The following is a 12,691-nucleotide window of genomic DNA, read 5'->3' as shown; positions in this document are numbered from 1 at the left end:
CTAAGTGATTTTTTTTAATAGTTGTGCAATGCACCCTTCCTTTGGTGATGGTCTTGGAGCTGCATATTAAATCCATATTTACTTTGGCTTCTTGACCCGAATTGTTTTTATTTTTCAGCTGCTTTTTCAAGCTTGCTGCATGTTTACTGTTACAGGAGCATTTTAATTAGTTCTAGCTGCTGAAAGCCATCAGCATTGCTGTGCTCTGCTTGATGTGGTTGGGGTACGAACGTGTCACGAATGCGGACTATGAAATTAACACCAACATCTTCTGAAGAGCGGTTTTACAGAGCTCTCAATCAGGGCATGAGCAGACTTTATTCCTCAGTAAAGTTTTAAAAACTCTTTTTGGTTAAAAAAAAAATCTCAAAGGAATCCACCCAACCAGAGGCAGCTCAGCTGGGACAGGTCCTGGGCAGCCTGCTCCAACTGACCCCATTGGGTTGGGCATCCAATGATGTCAGCTCATCCAGTGAGCTGCCTTCCAAGCTCATTTGTTCTATGATCTTCACTCAGATTTCCATCTCCTGTGTGGACAGGCAGACATGCCTCCCTACTGGCTTCACTTCATAAAATGCTGTGCTGCCCTGCCACTCCACGTGTATGTTGTCAAGCATATGTTGATTCAGGTGGCCGTGTTTGTTGATGTATGTGGTCTTTCTGTGCAGATGCTGTAGCAGTTCTTGGACTGACAGACCCCCGACTCTGCTACTTACTTGATGGATTCCTCTTCATTTACGCAGTCATCATCACAGCCCTTTTTGTGAAAGCTAAGGTCAGTCTTTCCAAATGCTGATGCATTTGGCTTCGGTGGTGCTGGCATGTTGGGCCAAGCTGGAAAATGGGGGTGGGATCAGAAAGCACGTCTCTTAAAATAAGACCTTTTTATTTTCTCTTTCTTTTCTCATGCTTTTCCACTCCTCTTCTGGTACTGCCTTGAATATTTTGGCCAAATGCTGTCTGAGGGCTCAGGAGTGAAGTGTATAAATGAGTGTATTTTGATGCCACAGTTATGCATGCCATCAGAGATTCTGGATAGAATACCTAGGAAATGGTTGGTCAACAGTGATGCGGTTCCTTCTGCAGCTTTGTCATTGGAACGAGAAGAGAGGGCATACTGAAAATTCAGGATAATGCCCAGTCCACGAAGGAAGTAGTGAAATGTCTCAGGAAGGCAGATGTGCCCTTGCCTTAAGCCTTCCATCTGGTCCATTCAGCTGTTTGCTGGTGAGGTGCATGGTGTTGAGCTGCTGCAGGCAGGAAGGAAGCAGGAAAGCCATGCGATAATGCTGGGCTTTCAGCCAGAAGTAGCAGAGCTGATAACACCATTGCAAAGCTCCACGAGGCTGATGAGGCATCATCTGGGTGCTTCTGTGTCTTTACTCAAACCTGCTGGGTAAATTGTAATTACTACAGACTTCTATTTTTTTTAAAGGAAAATCAGACCCATCCCATGCCTAAATGCAAACTCAATTAAAAGGTTTTTTGTTGTTGGTTGTTTGTTTTTTAAGGAAGATTTAATATATGCTAAGTGCAAAAAAGATTAAAGCAATACAGAATGTAGCGTAAGGCTCTATGAAAAGAGTAGAGCACAAAGAAACTGCTCTCACTGACCTAACTCTGCCCTTCCTGCCTGAAACAATTAGAATTAGCTGCTCATCAGTCCTGTGCAGGGCAGCACTTGTATTGCTGCAGGCCCATCAGTGCCACAGGCTGCCTGTGTATGGGCTGCCTGGTATCTGACAAGGGGAGAGAAGGAACGGAAAGATAGAAGCTGCAGTCCCCCTGCTCACAGTATGTTCTCTCTTCCAGCTTAGCCAGGCCTCTGAGCCACAGCTGCTGCCAGGCCAGGATGATGTGTACAATGTAAGTATCTGCTGTGTTGCGTGTGCTTGTTTCTAAATCATTCTACTCAGACACACCTTTCTGGGCACTTAGTGAGTTGCCTGTGGATCAGCAAAACACGGGATGAACCAGCTGATGAAAGCACTGCAACCAGGGGTGCAGCACAGCAGTTAGAAGGAGAGTTGTATGGAGAAAAATCAAAGCTGACCAGGGCTGTTGCGTGAGGTCATACTGGAGGCCCACCCAATCCTGTGACCTGGCCACAGTCAGCATTAGAGATTCTTCCTGCTGCGAGAGGATGGATATGAGCTCCTGCCTGGCCTTCTAGATGAACTGCTTGCTCATGCTCTCCTGCCTGGCCTTCTAGATGAACTGCTTGCTCATGCTAGCATTGAACTCTGGCTACACCTCTGGTTACCTTGATTTTTTGTCTTTATTTTTATTTTTCTCTCACACTCCTGACCATAGCCACATCCTGTGATGAGCTCCACCATTTAACTATGTCATGTATGAAAACTAATGTTCTGTTTTCAGTTTCAAGTACCACCCATCACCTTTTCAATAGCACCAGATACTGATGTGCACTCAGTGTACAGAGTAACGGTGCTCTTCTGGCCTGAAATTTCTCCTTTGCCCTCTTCCAAGGTAACCTCTTCCAGATGAGAGATGTAGAACTTCTGCATCCACTTGATGCAAATGTAGATGAGCTGCTCTGCAAAAACAAACAGACAAAACCACCACCAGTGCATAAAACCATGCATAGAAGCACCAGTGGGAGAGAAGGCATGGAAGTCAGTCTCCCTCTCTGTCCTGCTCTTCTTCAGCTCAGCTCTGCTTGGGAAGTTTCTTGACAGATGGTTTGAAGCTTTCTGCTGCACTGACCACTCTTCCTGGCTTCCATAGCTTTGTTGTAGATGATTTTACTGAAAGAATAGTAAAAATGAAGAGGTGGAAACAGTTATACAGTTCAATATAACAATACTCGTGGAGTTGGACTGGGTAATATGTTTTCTTGTGCTAAGCCAAGCTCAGTCTGCTTTCTTATGATTGTGACATCCAGCACTCCTTCTCGTTTCAGAAACTGTCCCGAGGGCACAGAGATGAATACGACGTGCTGGGTGCCAGGCGAGGAGCAGACCTTGAGAAGGGCGGGAGGCACGAGGTAGCTTCCTCCCACATCTCCCCCTCTGCTTTTTGATTCCAGTTCTTTCCTCCTTGCGTCTCACCGCGGTTCAGACGTGCACGCACCAAGCAACCACTTACAAGTCACCAGGGTCCTCCTTGGGTGGGAATGGACAAAAGTAAACCTCCCCCTCTCCTCTGATCTGTGCCCTCGCTGCTTTGCTGAGAGCTCACAGACGCCCTGCTGGAAGTGACACCCGGCCTGGGGGGATGTAGGGCAGGTGAGGGGGGAGAGAGTGTTTCATGAGCGCTCACTGCACGTGATGCCGCCAGGCAAGCACTGCCAGTGTCAAGCAGCAGCCTGAGCAACTGCTTCTGCTGCAGAGCCCAGCAAAAGGAAGAGGGAGGGGAAACCTGCTGCATCTGCACGTGGGGCGTGCCTGCACGTGGCAGCCAGGGGGAGAACAAAAGAGAGTTAAGAATTTTTTACTGGTTATTAAAATCATATGACTAGTCTAGAAAACAAATTGTTTTATCGGAGCCCTTTGGGTGGGTCCTACTGGTTGTGTCCATGGAGCTGTAGCTGGGCCTTACAGCAAACCCACAGACAGGTATATATATATATGTACAGGTGATAGGACATCAGCAGTGCAACATGTGAGCAACTTTCTTCCTTTCTTTTACAGCAGAGAAGAAAGAACCCCCATGACACCGTCTACTCTGTGAGTAAAGAACTAAGGGGGTGGGGATGGTTGCTTAGGGACCTCTTAATAGCTTTAACTCCTGGACTGTGCTTTGAAGGACAGAGCCACAAAAGCTAATGCTCACATCTCACCTCAGCTCTGTCTGGGTGTTCAGCACTTGCTGAGAAGTGAGCTTTGGTTCCCAGTCTGGCCCTTACCATGGCTGATTCACAAGCTCTGATCAGTGCTGGTAGTGGGATGGAGGGAGGAAGAGCCCCTCTCTGTGTTACAAGACTGCCCCATCCTTCAGCCTCTTCAGTGCATTGGGTTTTGTCTCCTGAGCAAATTCTGCTTAAAGGTTTTCTTCGGAGGGTTTTGGTGCAGTACAGCCCAGCGTAGCTAAATGATGTGGTCATTATTCTCTGTTTAAATGGTTGGAGATGGTGTGGTGCTGCTGAGCAGGGCTGATGGCACCTGGCCTATACTTCCTTGCACATCAGCTATGACCTCACACTGTCCCTTCTCCTCCAGATGGGGTCAAAGTTCTGCCCTAGGGTTGGGTCATGCACAGCAGCCCCAGACATGCGGGCACACAGGGACTGGATTAGCTTATCTGGTGACACTGACTCCTTCCCCCTCTTTCTTGCAGTCCCTGCAGAAGGACAAGATGGGTGAGGCATACAGCGAGATTGGGAAGAAGGGAGAGGTGAGTCCCTCCTCCTGGGAGTGGGGAAAGGTGCTGCTCAGGGCAGCAGCCCTGTGCAAGGGTGCCTGCATTTGAGGGCAGTTACCTGTTTCCTGTAGTACCCGGTGTAATATAGGTACAGCAATAAGAGGTGAAGCTGCAGTGTTGCAGCAGCCACAAAGCCAGGTGGGGACTGGAAGGCTAGGTTCGTGCCATCAGCATTAGAAACATGGCCCATACACAGCAGCCGTGTTCCTGAGGAGACTGAGTAATGCCAAGGGGGAAATGCTGCAGCTTTTGACAGGAAAAAGTCTGACAGTGACCCCAGCCATCCTCTGAGATGAATATCTGAAGGAAATGCCTGATTTCAAGGGCTGCAACCTTGCAGCACAGCACCTCCATCTGTTGAGCACTTACTTTCCTCCAGGGCAGCTCTGAGCTGGAGTTTCATGGTGTTTCTGTATGGGCAGCTGCCGCATCTGCTGTGCCCTATAACCAAGTCAGCACCAGCAGGCACTGCATGCTTGTCTGCAGTCAGGGAACTGGGAGAACATTCCCCTCCCTGCACCCTTTCTCTGTCATTTTTAAGGGAACGGCTCTGTTGTGTCCAAGCAGCAAGGGGCCAGCTTCAGTTCAGTGAGCTTGCTGCCGGGGGAGGGATGCTGGTGCTGCAGAGAGGCTGTCTTGGTTTGCTGTTTATGGCAAAATGAAAAATTGCTCTGACCTACACAGGTTCTATTTTAAGTCAAAGCATCTTACACATAACCTTTGATTTCCCTCTGAGAAAAAAGGGGATTTGCAGAGGAAGCTTAACATTGAAAAATGATGAAGCAACACCAATATTTAACACCTTCCCCCCTTTTTATTGTTCTAAAGGCCTGTCTGCTATATTCAGGCTCCGTTCGTGAGCTACAAGTTTACGCAGTCTCACCCTGGTTTTACTTGTGAATGTTTCTATTAGCAGCAGGGTGAGGGGGGAACAAAAGCTGTTCCTCGTTCTAGACATGTGACCCTTTAACAGCTCACTGCAGTGCTGACTGAGGTGGGCATTGCTTTCTGCCATCTGTAAGACACAGGAAACGCTCCTGGGGCCATTGGTGCAGGCTGGTTATGGCCAGCCATGGGCCTGGGGTGCAGCCTCCACCCTGGGGCTGCAAGCTTGGCCATCCTGGGTTTCCACCCGGAAGCTGCAAAGCACAAGTTAGCGACAGGAACTTACGGCCTGTGTCCCAGGAGAGGTCACTCACTCATGCACCAGCTGAACTGTAGCAACTCAGAACACGTGCTTATTAATTCAGGTGTGCTCTCAGGCCACAAAGCAGCAAGGGAATGCTGCCACACCTGCTGGCCTACAGCGATTCAGGAACTAGCAGCGTTACAGCTGTATGTCATCACATCGAGATATCTTCTCTTGCTGTTTTCTTCTTTCCCAGCCCTTGCAGCAGCTTGGGGTGGCTCCAGCCCAGGTGGCACTCATCAGTGGGTTCTCCCCTACACATCCTCAGTACAGGATGAGAGTCCTCAGCCTTCTCTTTCCTTTGAAATGGGAAAAGCACTAATTGCTGCTTGTTTGTCTTCCCCAAAGCAGCAGCGGCGGCGAGGGAAAGGGAACGATGCTGTTTACCAGGTAGGTGACACAGCTGCAGCTGTCCCTCCCACCCATCTCTGCAGCTGAACTGCAGCCTCCATCGCATCTGCCTTCCCCTTCCGCGTTATTACGGAGAAGCCCTGAGAAAACTGTTCAGGATTTCACATCTAGTCATGGTTTGTTCAGTTTGTTGGCTCTTAACCATCGAGGTAAAATGTAGTCTGAAGACTGGCAGAACTGGTCAGTGAGCTGCTGCAGCCACGCACTGCTAGAGCTCCTCAGGGTGGTGCTGCCTCCAGCTCAGTGACACCACACCGAGCCCCAAAAAACCAAACCTCTGTAAGAAACAAAAAACCAGAATGCTGCTCTGCCCCATCCCAGCACCTCGTTCCTGACCTGACACCTCTGGAGAACTGAGCCTTCACCTCACCTCTGTTTCTCTCCTTCTCAGGGGCTCAGCGCAGCGACCAAGGACACATATGATGCTCTCCAAATGCAGCCCCTGCCCCCACGCTAAGCGGGAGTCACAGTGGGGAGGAGCAGCGGCGAGGGATGCCCACGTGCTTGGGGGGGGAGGGGGGTGGGGGGGGGGGAGAAGAGGGTTAAGTAAGTCTTTTTCATCCCTAACAAAACGCACACTGTGTACTTTCTCAGTGCAGCAATCTACTTTGGTTGGTGGAGGGTTCCTTCTCTTCTCCTCCTCTGGAATAACGTAACCGCAAGCTTTAGCTCCTGATGTGTACATACCTGTAAAGTAATTTCCCACACCAGTAGTTTTTGGGTTGTTTTAGCAACATCTGCGTTGTAGGACCGGGCCCCACCTCCTGACACAGCTGTTTTGGGAGCTCCTCCTCCCTCCCCTGCTGGGGGCACGGAGGCTCATGGCGTTGAAAGAAGACCCGTGTAGTGATAGGGTTCTGTCGCTTCCTGCAGTGTTTATCTGCACGCCATTTGCCAGCAGCCAGCTCAGCCTTCCACTCCACACGTACCTTTTAAAAACTGCTGCAGCCGGGGATGGGTTTTTCCCTCTTTAGAAGTGATGCGGTGTCACTGCCATGAGTGGCGGAGGCAGGGTGCCAGCTCTTCCACATCAAGCAAGACCTGAGCTCCAACAAAAGACAAAGTGATGGCGCTGCCACGTGCTCAGCAGGAGCCAGGCCCGGCCCAGAGATGCCTGGGCAGGCAGAAGCCAGCATTGCTGCAGCGACCTCGAGGACAACAGCCACTGAGCATGAAAGAAGTGCTGGGAAAGCCAGGCACCTCACCCCTCCCAGCTCCGGCCCCTTCGCCTTGTTCACAGCACCTCCACGCACCACTGCAGCCACCTCCCTTCCTAAGAGTTAGCGTGATGATGGCCGTGTCGGGGAGAAAAACACAACTATCATCGCTTCCAGGCAGCAGCATCTTTGTATACAAGCCAGCATATAAATGCAGTTCCAAACCAATCCGAGACGATGCAGGTATTATTCCAAAACGGTAATAAATCAGTAACATAACGAGGCTTTTGATGAATTAATAAAGTGAGTGTCGAAGAGCCGTGTGTGCACACTGACAGAGCACAAACAAGCGCATACATGTTAAAACACTTGGAAAATGGTTTAATGATGTTTACAACAGAAATGAACTGTACAATTACAGTAAGTTTAATATATATAAAAAATTACAGCAGACAAATGCATCTACACAAAATCTACCTTTTCATTCTGATTTACCGTAATCTACACAATCTCTCACCGCCTACAGCTATCTGTAGGCAACCACTGGGAAAATAATAATAATAATAATAAAGGGCATCTTTAAAGAGACAGCACTTCACCTTCCTCCTCACCCCTCGTACGACCAGCGAGGTTTGAAATGTGTGGGACCCAACCCATCATGTGTGGGGCGCAGTGGGTACGGGCGCTCTGTGGGGCCCTTCCTGCGCTCTGCTGGCCCGAGGGCCCCAGCGCTGGAGGGAGGGCATGAGGACGGCCCCAGGCGGTTAAGACTGAGCTTCTGTTTTGGGACAGAAGCAAAAGGGACTGCTCTGACACCGCAGCCGTTCTCCGACCACGTGAGAACGACAGCCGGGTCCCAAAGGACAAGCTCGTGTTTCAGCTCCCCCTTCTTCAACACAGAGGGGTCGGTTTTCGAACGGACGCGTTACATATCTATTAAAACAACAACATTTGAGCTCCTTCCTCTCCAGCCCATCCCTTAAGAGCAGCGGAGAACCCTCTGCTCTGAGGAAGAACCCTGGGTTTAGGGGCGTGCGGCAAGAGGAAGATGCTGTCTCTTTAAAAAGAAAGCAAGGATATCCCAGTTGGGAGCGGCCGTCAGTGAAATGCAATCCGAATTGGCGGTCTGTGGAAATTCTTCATGGAGCATTATGTACAGTTTAAAAACCCTTCGTTTGTTTTTGTTGGTTTTTTTTAATTTATTTATGAACACCTAGGCAGTGAAAACTGTTATGTTAATACATACATAGACACACCCAAAACATACAAAAATACTATTATTTCAAACTACTAAGAATAGGACAAGTTCAGTTATCTCCATGCTATGACTTTAAGAGCATTACACTGAAACAAACAAGAATTTAAACGACAATTTTTTAATATCCCAGAAATATACCAAAATATACATCTAAGCTTTGGAATTACTGAGGTTAGACTAATGCAAGTGCTGGGTAATCGTACTTAATACACAAGTCTAAGGTTCTGCAGGAAAGAAATTATCTTTGGTATCTGCATCAGGCTAATAATATTAACATTTGGATTTTGCTTTGGGATAGAGCTTGTATGACCCTAGAACCAAACACCCCCCAATCAACTGAGATTAAAAAGATCCATGTAAAAAGTTCCTCCGTTTGCAACCCCCCCAAAAAAGTTAAAAAGTCACAGGCATCTACCTAGCATAAAAGGTTGAGAAATACAATGCATAGTTGCACAGTGGTGCTGCAAAAAATAAAAGAAATATAGAAAAAAGGAGCTAGAGGAGAAATGAAAAGCTTCTTCTTCTTCTTTCAGGGATTTCTCACAACAGGACAGCCTCTTCCAAGCAGTGACCGGGGAAGGAAGGGGGGGTGGGGAGGGGGGGGAAAGCTCGGAAGTGCACCTCAGCGTGTATTAATCGACGTCACCCAGCCCCCAGAGGGTTCGAGCACCCAGCAGAGCAGCCAATCCTGCGCCCAAGCCTTCAGCCCCCAACCCACCGGCCAGGCCCTGCCCCGCCGCCGGGCGCCTCGCAGGTGGGCTGGGCGCTGAAGACGCCCTTTGTCTTTGGTTTGTTTGTTTGTTTTGAGTTTATACAATCATTAGGAAATCTTTGGTTTTGGCTGGAAATTTTTTTTTTAAAAGAACAAAACAAAACAAAGAAACCGCCCCCTCCCGACTTATAGCGGCCACCGTGACCTGACGAAGGTTCTCTGTCCCGGGGGGCAGGGGAACTACATTCAAATAAAGATGGAACGGGATCGGGAGGCAGCTGCTGGCCAGGCGGGCAGCGGGTGGGGGGAGGGGAGGGGGGAATCCAGGATTGTCAAATAATAAAGAAGAAAATCAAACATTTGGAGACTTTTCTTGGGTTTGGGGCTTTTTGGTCATGTCGAAAAGCGAGTAGCGTGTCTGCAGCGGGGCCGAGACCTGCGGGCCTTGTGCGGCCCCCGGCGGGAAGAGTGGAGGGAGGGGCGGAGATTCACAGACTAATCAAGAGGACCCCTTGTAACCAAAGGAAATAAGATACAATTGCAATTTGCCCTCACTTTGCAGTAGCTTTAAGCAGCGACATTCAGAGGCATAAGGGGGTCGCTCCCCGGGCTGCAGGTCACGGGGTGCTATAGGCCAGAGTTCAGTGTTCGTCAGAGGAGGGAGGGCAGACTTGGCAACTCTGTAGGGTTTGGAGAAAGTTAAAGCAAGTTACTCGGTTACGAGTTAGAAATGAGGTATACGACAGCTCCTGTACCGGTGGCGGATAAACACCCCACACCTACTCACACCTAGCCTTAGACACTACCACAGAGGAAGGAAATGGAACAACGGCACTGGCGGGACAAAGAGGTACTGCCTGGGTCCCCCCCGGCATGCTGCACCCCTGCCAACAGCTGTGGCAGTTGGGCAGCCATCCCTTCCCCCCGTGGCTAAGGGAGGCCTGCCCGTCTCCCCAGCAGTTCTCAGGGTGTGGGGAGGCCCTCCAAGTCTTCATGGCACTCTGCCCTCAGACTCCCTCGGGGCAGGCAGCACTGCGGCCACAGCGGCCGACACGTGGACAGCGGATGGGGGAAGAACTGAAGGTTTTGTCTCAACTACCTTGTTCTCAGGACACTGACACTGGCGCCCTCGCATTCTCAGTTATTTCTCAAGGAGGGGTTGTGTGGTGTCCAGCGTCTGCCCCTCGGCACGCGGCTCCCGGTGTCATCAGATTCTGTCTGCTCCAGCATTTCAGACTTCTACAGCACCGCAACGTGCCAGCTTCATCCTCACACAACGTGATCACATTCAGGGAATAGGGCTTAAGTAGCTGCTGCGACAAAACTCAGCAAAGGCGATGTGAATCCTGAAGTGGGACCTACCGTAGGTAAGAGAATTTTGCGAGGGGAGGGGAAGCTACCTTGGTACGTTAAGCATCTTAGGGTTTTACGTAAAGCTCTGCAGGAGGACATCCACCAGCAGACCGGAACGTTTTAAGACAGATCAGCGCGTTTTGGTTTGAGCTACTTGACAATGTCCTGTTTGGTAGAGAGATAAGGCAGAGGGGGTATGTTCCAGTTCCGGGGCTGAGCCTCAGCAGCACAAAGGAACGCCAAAAGGCATCGTCTTCCCTCGCCTCTCACAAGCTGTTTCATTTCCTTCCTCAGATTTGTTTTCCTTAAAGCACACCTTGTTTTCCACTTCTTTTGTTCCAAGTGTTCTTTTCTTTGAGAAGTCATTTCTTCAATATCCCTATTACCTACCTATAAATCTAACTAGCTCTTTGAAAAGTCACACAATATTAATACCACTTTTACATAATGTCAGAACAACAATTCTATTAGTAAAGCTTTCAGTGAAGTTCTGCAACCCGATTGGCGTCTGGAGGAAGAGCGGCTGGACAGTCCGCCTCGCCCCCTCCCTCCCTCCCTTTCTTCACAAGAGCTCACCAAGTTCACCGATAAAACAACTCAGCCCAATAGCACGACACATGGACATGTACAAGGCTACGTTGGGGAGCAAAGAAAGGAGACTTTGTACCCCCCCCTACGGGGAGGGCTGTATGCAAAAGCTGTTGAACAGACTCTGACCTTAGACTACACTGCTTCCTCGCTCGAAGGACAGAAACAGTTTTCCCTGACTGTATCCCAACATCAGCCTAAGACCTGCAGCACTGGGCAAGCCCCACACGCAGTTTGTCTTCACAGAGCCAAAGCAACTCTATGCAGAAAAGGTGGGAGTACCCACGAGAGATGAGGTCCTTTCAGAACGGGACAGTGACCCCAAGCTCAACACAAAAAAAAAAAAAAACAACCCACCCAGCTTCTTCTCTTACCCGCTCTGAAAACAGCAGAGCTGACGACGTATCAGTGCCTTTGGTTCCCTACGAGGCCACTGGGAATTCTCCCACCCCAGTGGAGTCGAGCTCCTCTCCGCATCACCACATGCTTGCACGCACGCACACATGCACACTCACACACACACACGCCCCTCGTCCCCCATGCCGTAGGCTTTGAAGGGAAACGAGAAGGGAGCCTTGGGGTGTGGATGGCGGGGCCACACACCCCTCCCACGGTAACACCACTCACCACAACGCTGAGACGCGCCAGCAGAACGACCCGCTCCCTCTCCCGACCACTCCCAAAGCCCCCCTCTCCCATGGCAATCTCACAGTATTACAACCCGTTCAGGCACACCAGCCAGGTGTTAAGGAGTAGGTTAGCTTTCACTTCTCAGTTTGGTTTTTCTTTCATAGTTTTTGGTCTAGACAGATTAGCATTGCTATTAGAAAAGGAAGTGTTTAAAAAGTTTTCCACCTAGTATCAAGCACTACAAGCCCTACATTCAGTAACAAGACAAGGGGGATAAAAGGAACCTGTTTCACTTTTGCTCTCCCAGACAGATTAAGATGTGACAACCATTCTCCACCCTCCCCGAAGTCAAACACAATGGACCCAATTCAGCTCCGGTGCAACTCAACTAACTGGAACGGACTGACGTCTCGGTTGAGTCTAACCCAGTATAGCCACCTTCTTTCCCCCAAGCCTCCCACGTACATGTTGCCTTATCTTTAGATTCCAGCGAAGGGTAAGGATGGGCCAAGAGGGAGGGAAGTGTGCGCACACTTTAAAGGACCCTGAACAGCAACCCAACCAGTAACCTGCATGCCACCACGTGCCGTGCTGCAGATTAGACCACAGATAAACCAACCAAACAACAATCCCAAACCCAGGAGCGACAAAATGTTTCCTTTGGCAAGACAGATACAAGGAAAAAAATTCATGAGCAAACATTTTCCTTCTAACACAGTCAACCCCCTTCTCTGCCCCCAACATCCACCCACCCCCACCCGACCCTATAAAGTTGTAAGCTATAAACAGGATCTCAAATACATACAGCATAATCATGTTTATCAATCATAATAAACATCAGTTCAACTAAACTCTACAGCTAGAATTATCTCAACTATTTATAAAGTTTGCTTTTCTCTTCTGATTTTTTTCAGTTTAAAACCAGTTCTGCGACAATGCTAAGCTATGCTGAGGTATTTTATGAAGGTGCCAGAAGCCAGCTGCTACCCACACGTATTGTTCTCAGAGCT

General features: G+C 49.3%; 1 protein-coding gene across 2 annotated transcripts in view; it reads left to right on the top strand.

Annotated features, from left to right (window-relative positions):
• CD247 (CD247 molecule) overlaps positions 1 to 6,489 on the top strand; it is a 42,920-nt gene extending 36,431 nt beyond the window's left edge. Inside the window, exons 2-8 of one of the 2 annotated variants that reach the window (XM_065741930.1) lie at positions 669 to 775; positions 1,813 to 1,866; positions 2,924 to 3,007; positions 3,654 to 3,689; positions 4,300 to 4,356; positions 5,924 to 5,962; positions 6,375 to 6,489. In XM_065741930.1, coding sequence (XP_065598002.1) covers positions 669 to 775; positions 1,813 to 1,866; positions 2,924 to 3,007; positions 3,654 to 3,689; positions 4,300 to 4,356; positions 5,924 to 5,962; positions 6,375 to 6,440 — 443 coding nt within the window. In that variant the 3' untranslated portion in view covers positions 6,441 to 6,489. Of the gene's footprint in view, positions 1 to 668; positions 776 to 1,812; positions 1,867 to 2,923; positions 3,008 to 3,653; positions 3,690 to 4,299; positions 4,357 to 5,920; positions 5,963 to 6,374 lie in introns of both variants that reach the window. The other variant, XM_065741929.1, reaches the window with a different exon arrangement.
• The last annotated feature ends 6,202 nt before the right edge of the window (positions 6,490 to 12,691 follow it).

Source organism: Cyrtonyx montezumae, unplaced genomic scaffold (assembly GCF_038088225.1).
Source record: "Cyrtonyx montezumae isolate F1298 unplaced genomic scaffold, pur_monq_1.0 scaffold_3, whole genome shotgun sequence".
Taxonomy (NCBI): Eukaryota; Metazoa; Chordata; class Aves; order Galliformes; family Odontophoridae; genus Cyrtonyx; species Cyrtonyx montezumae.
The sequence above is the reverse complement of the archived record's forward strand: the minus strand, read 5'-3'. Positions and strand labels throughout refer to the sequence as shown.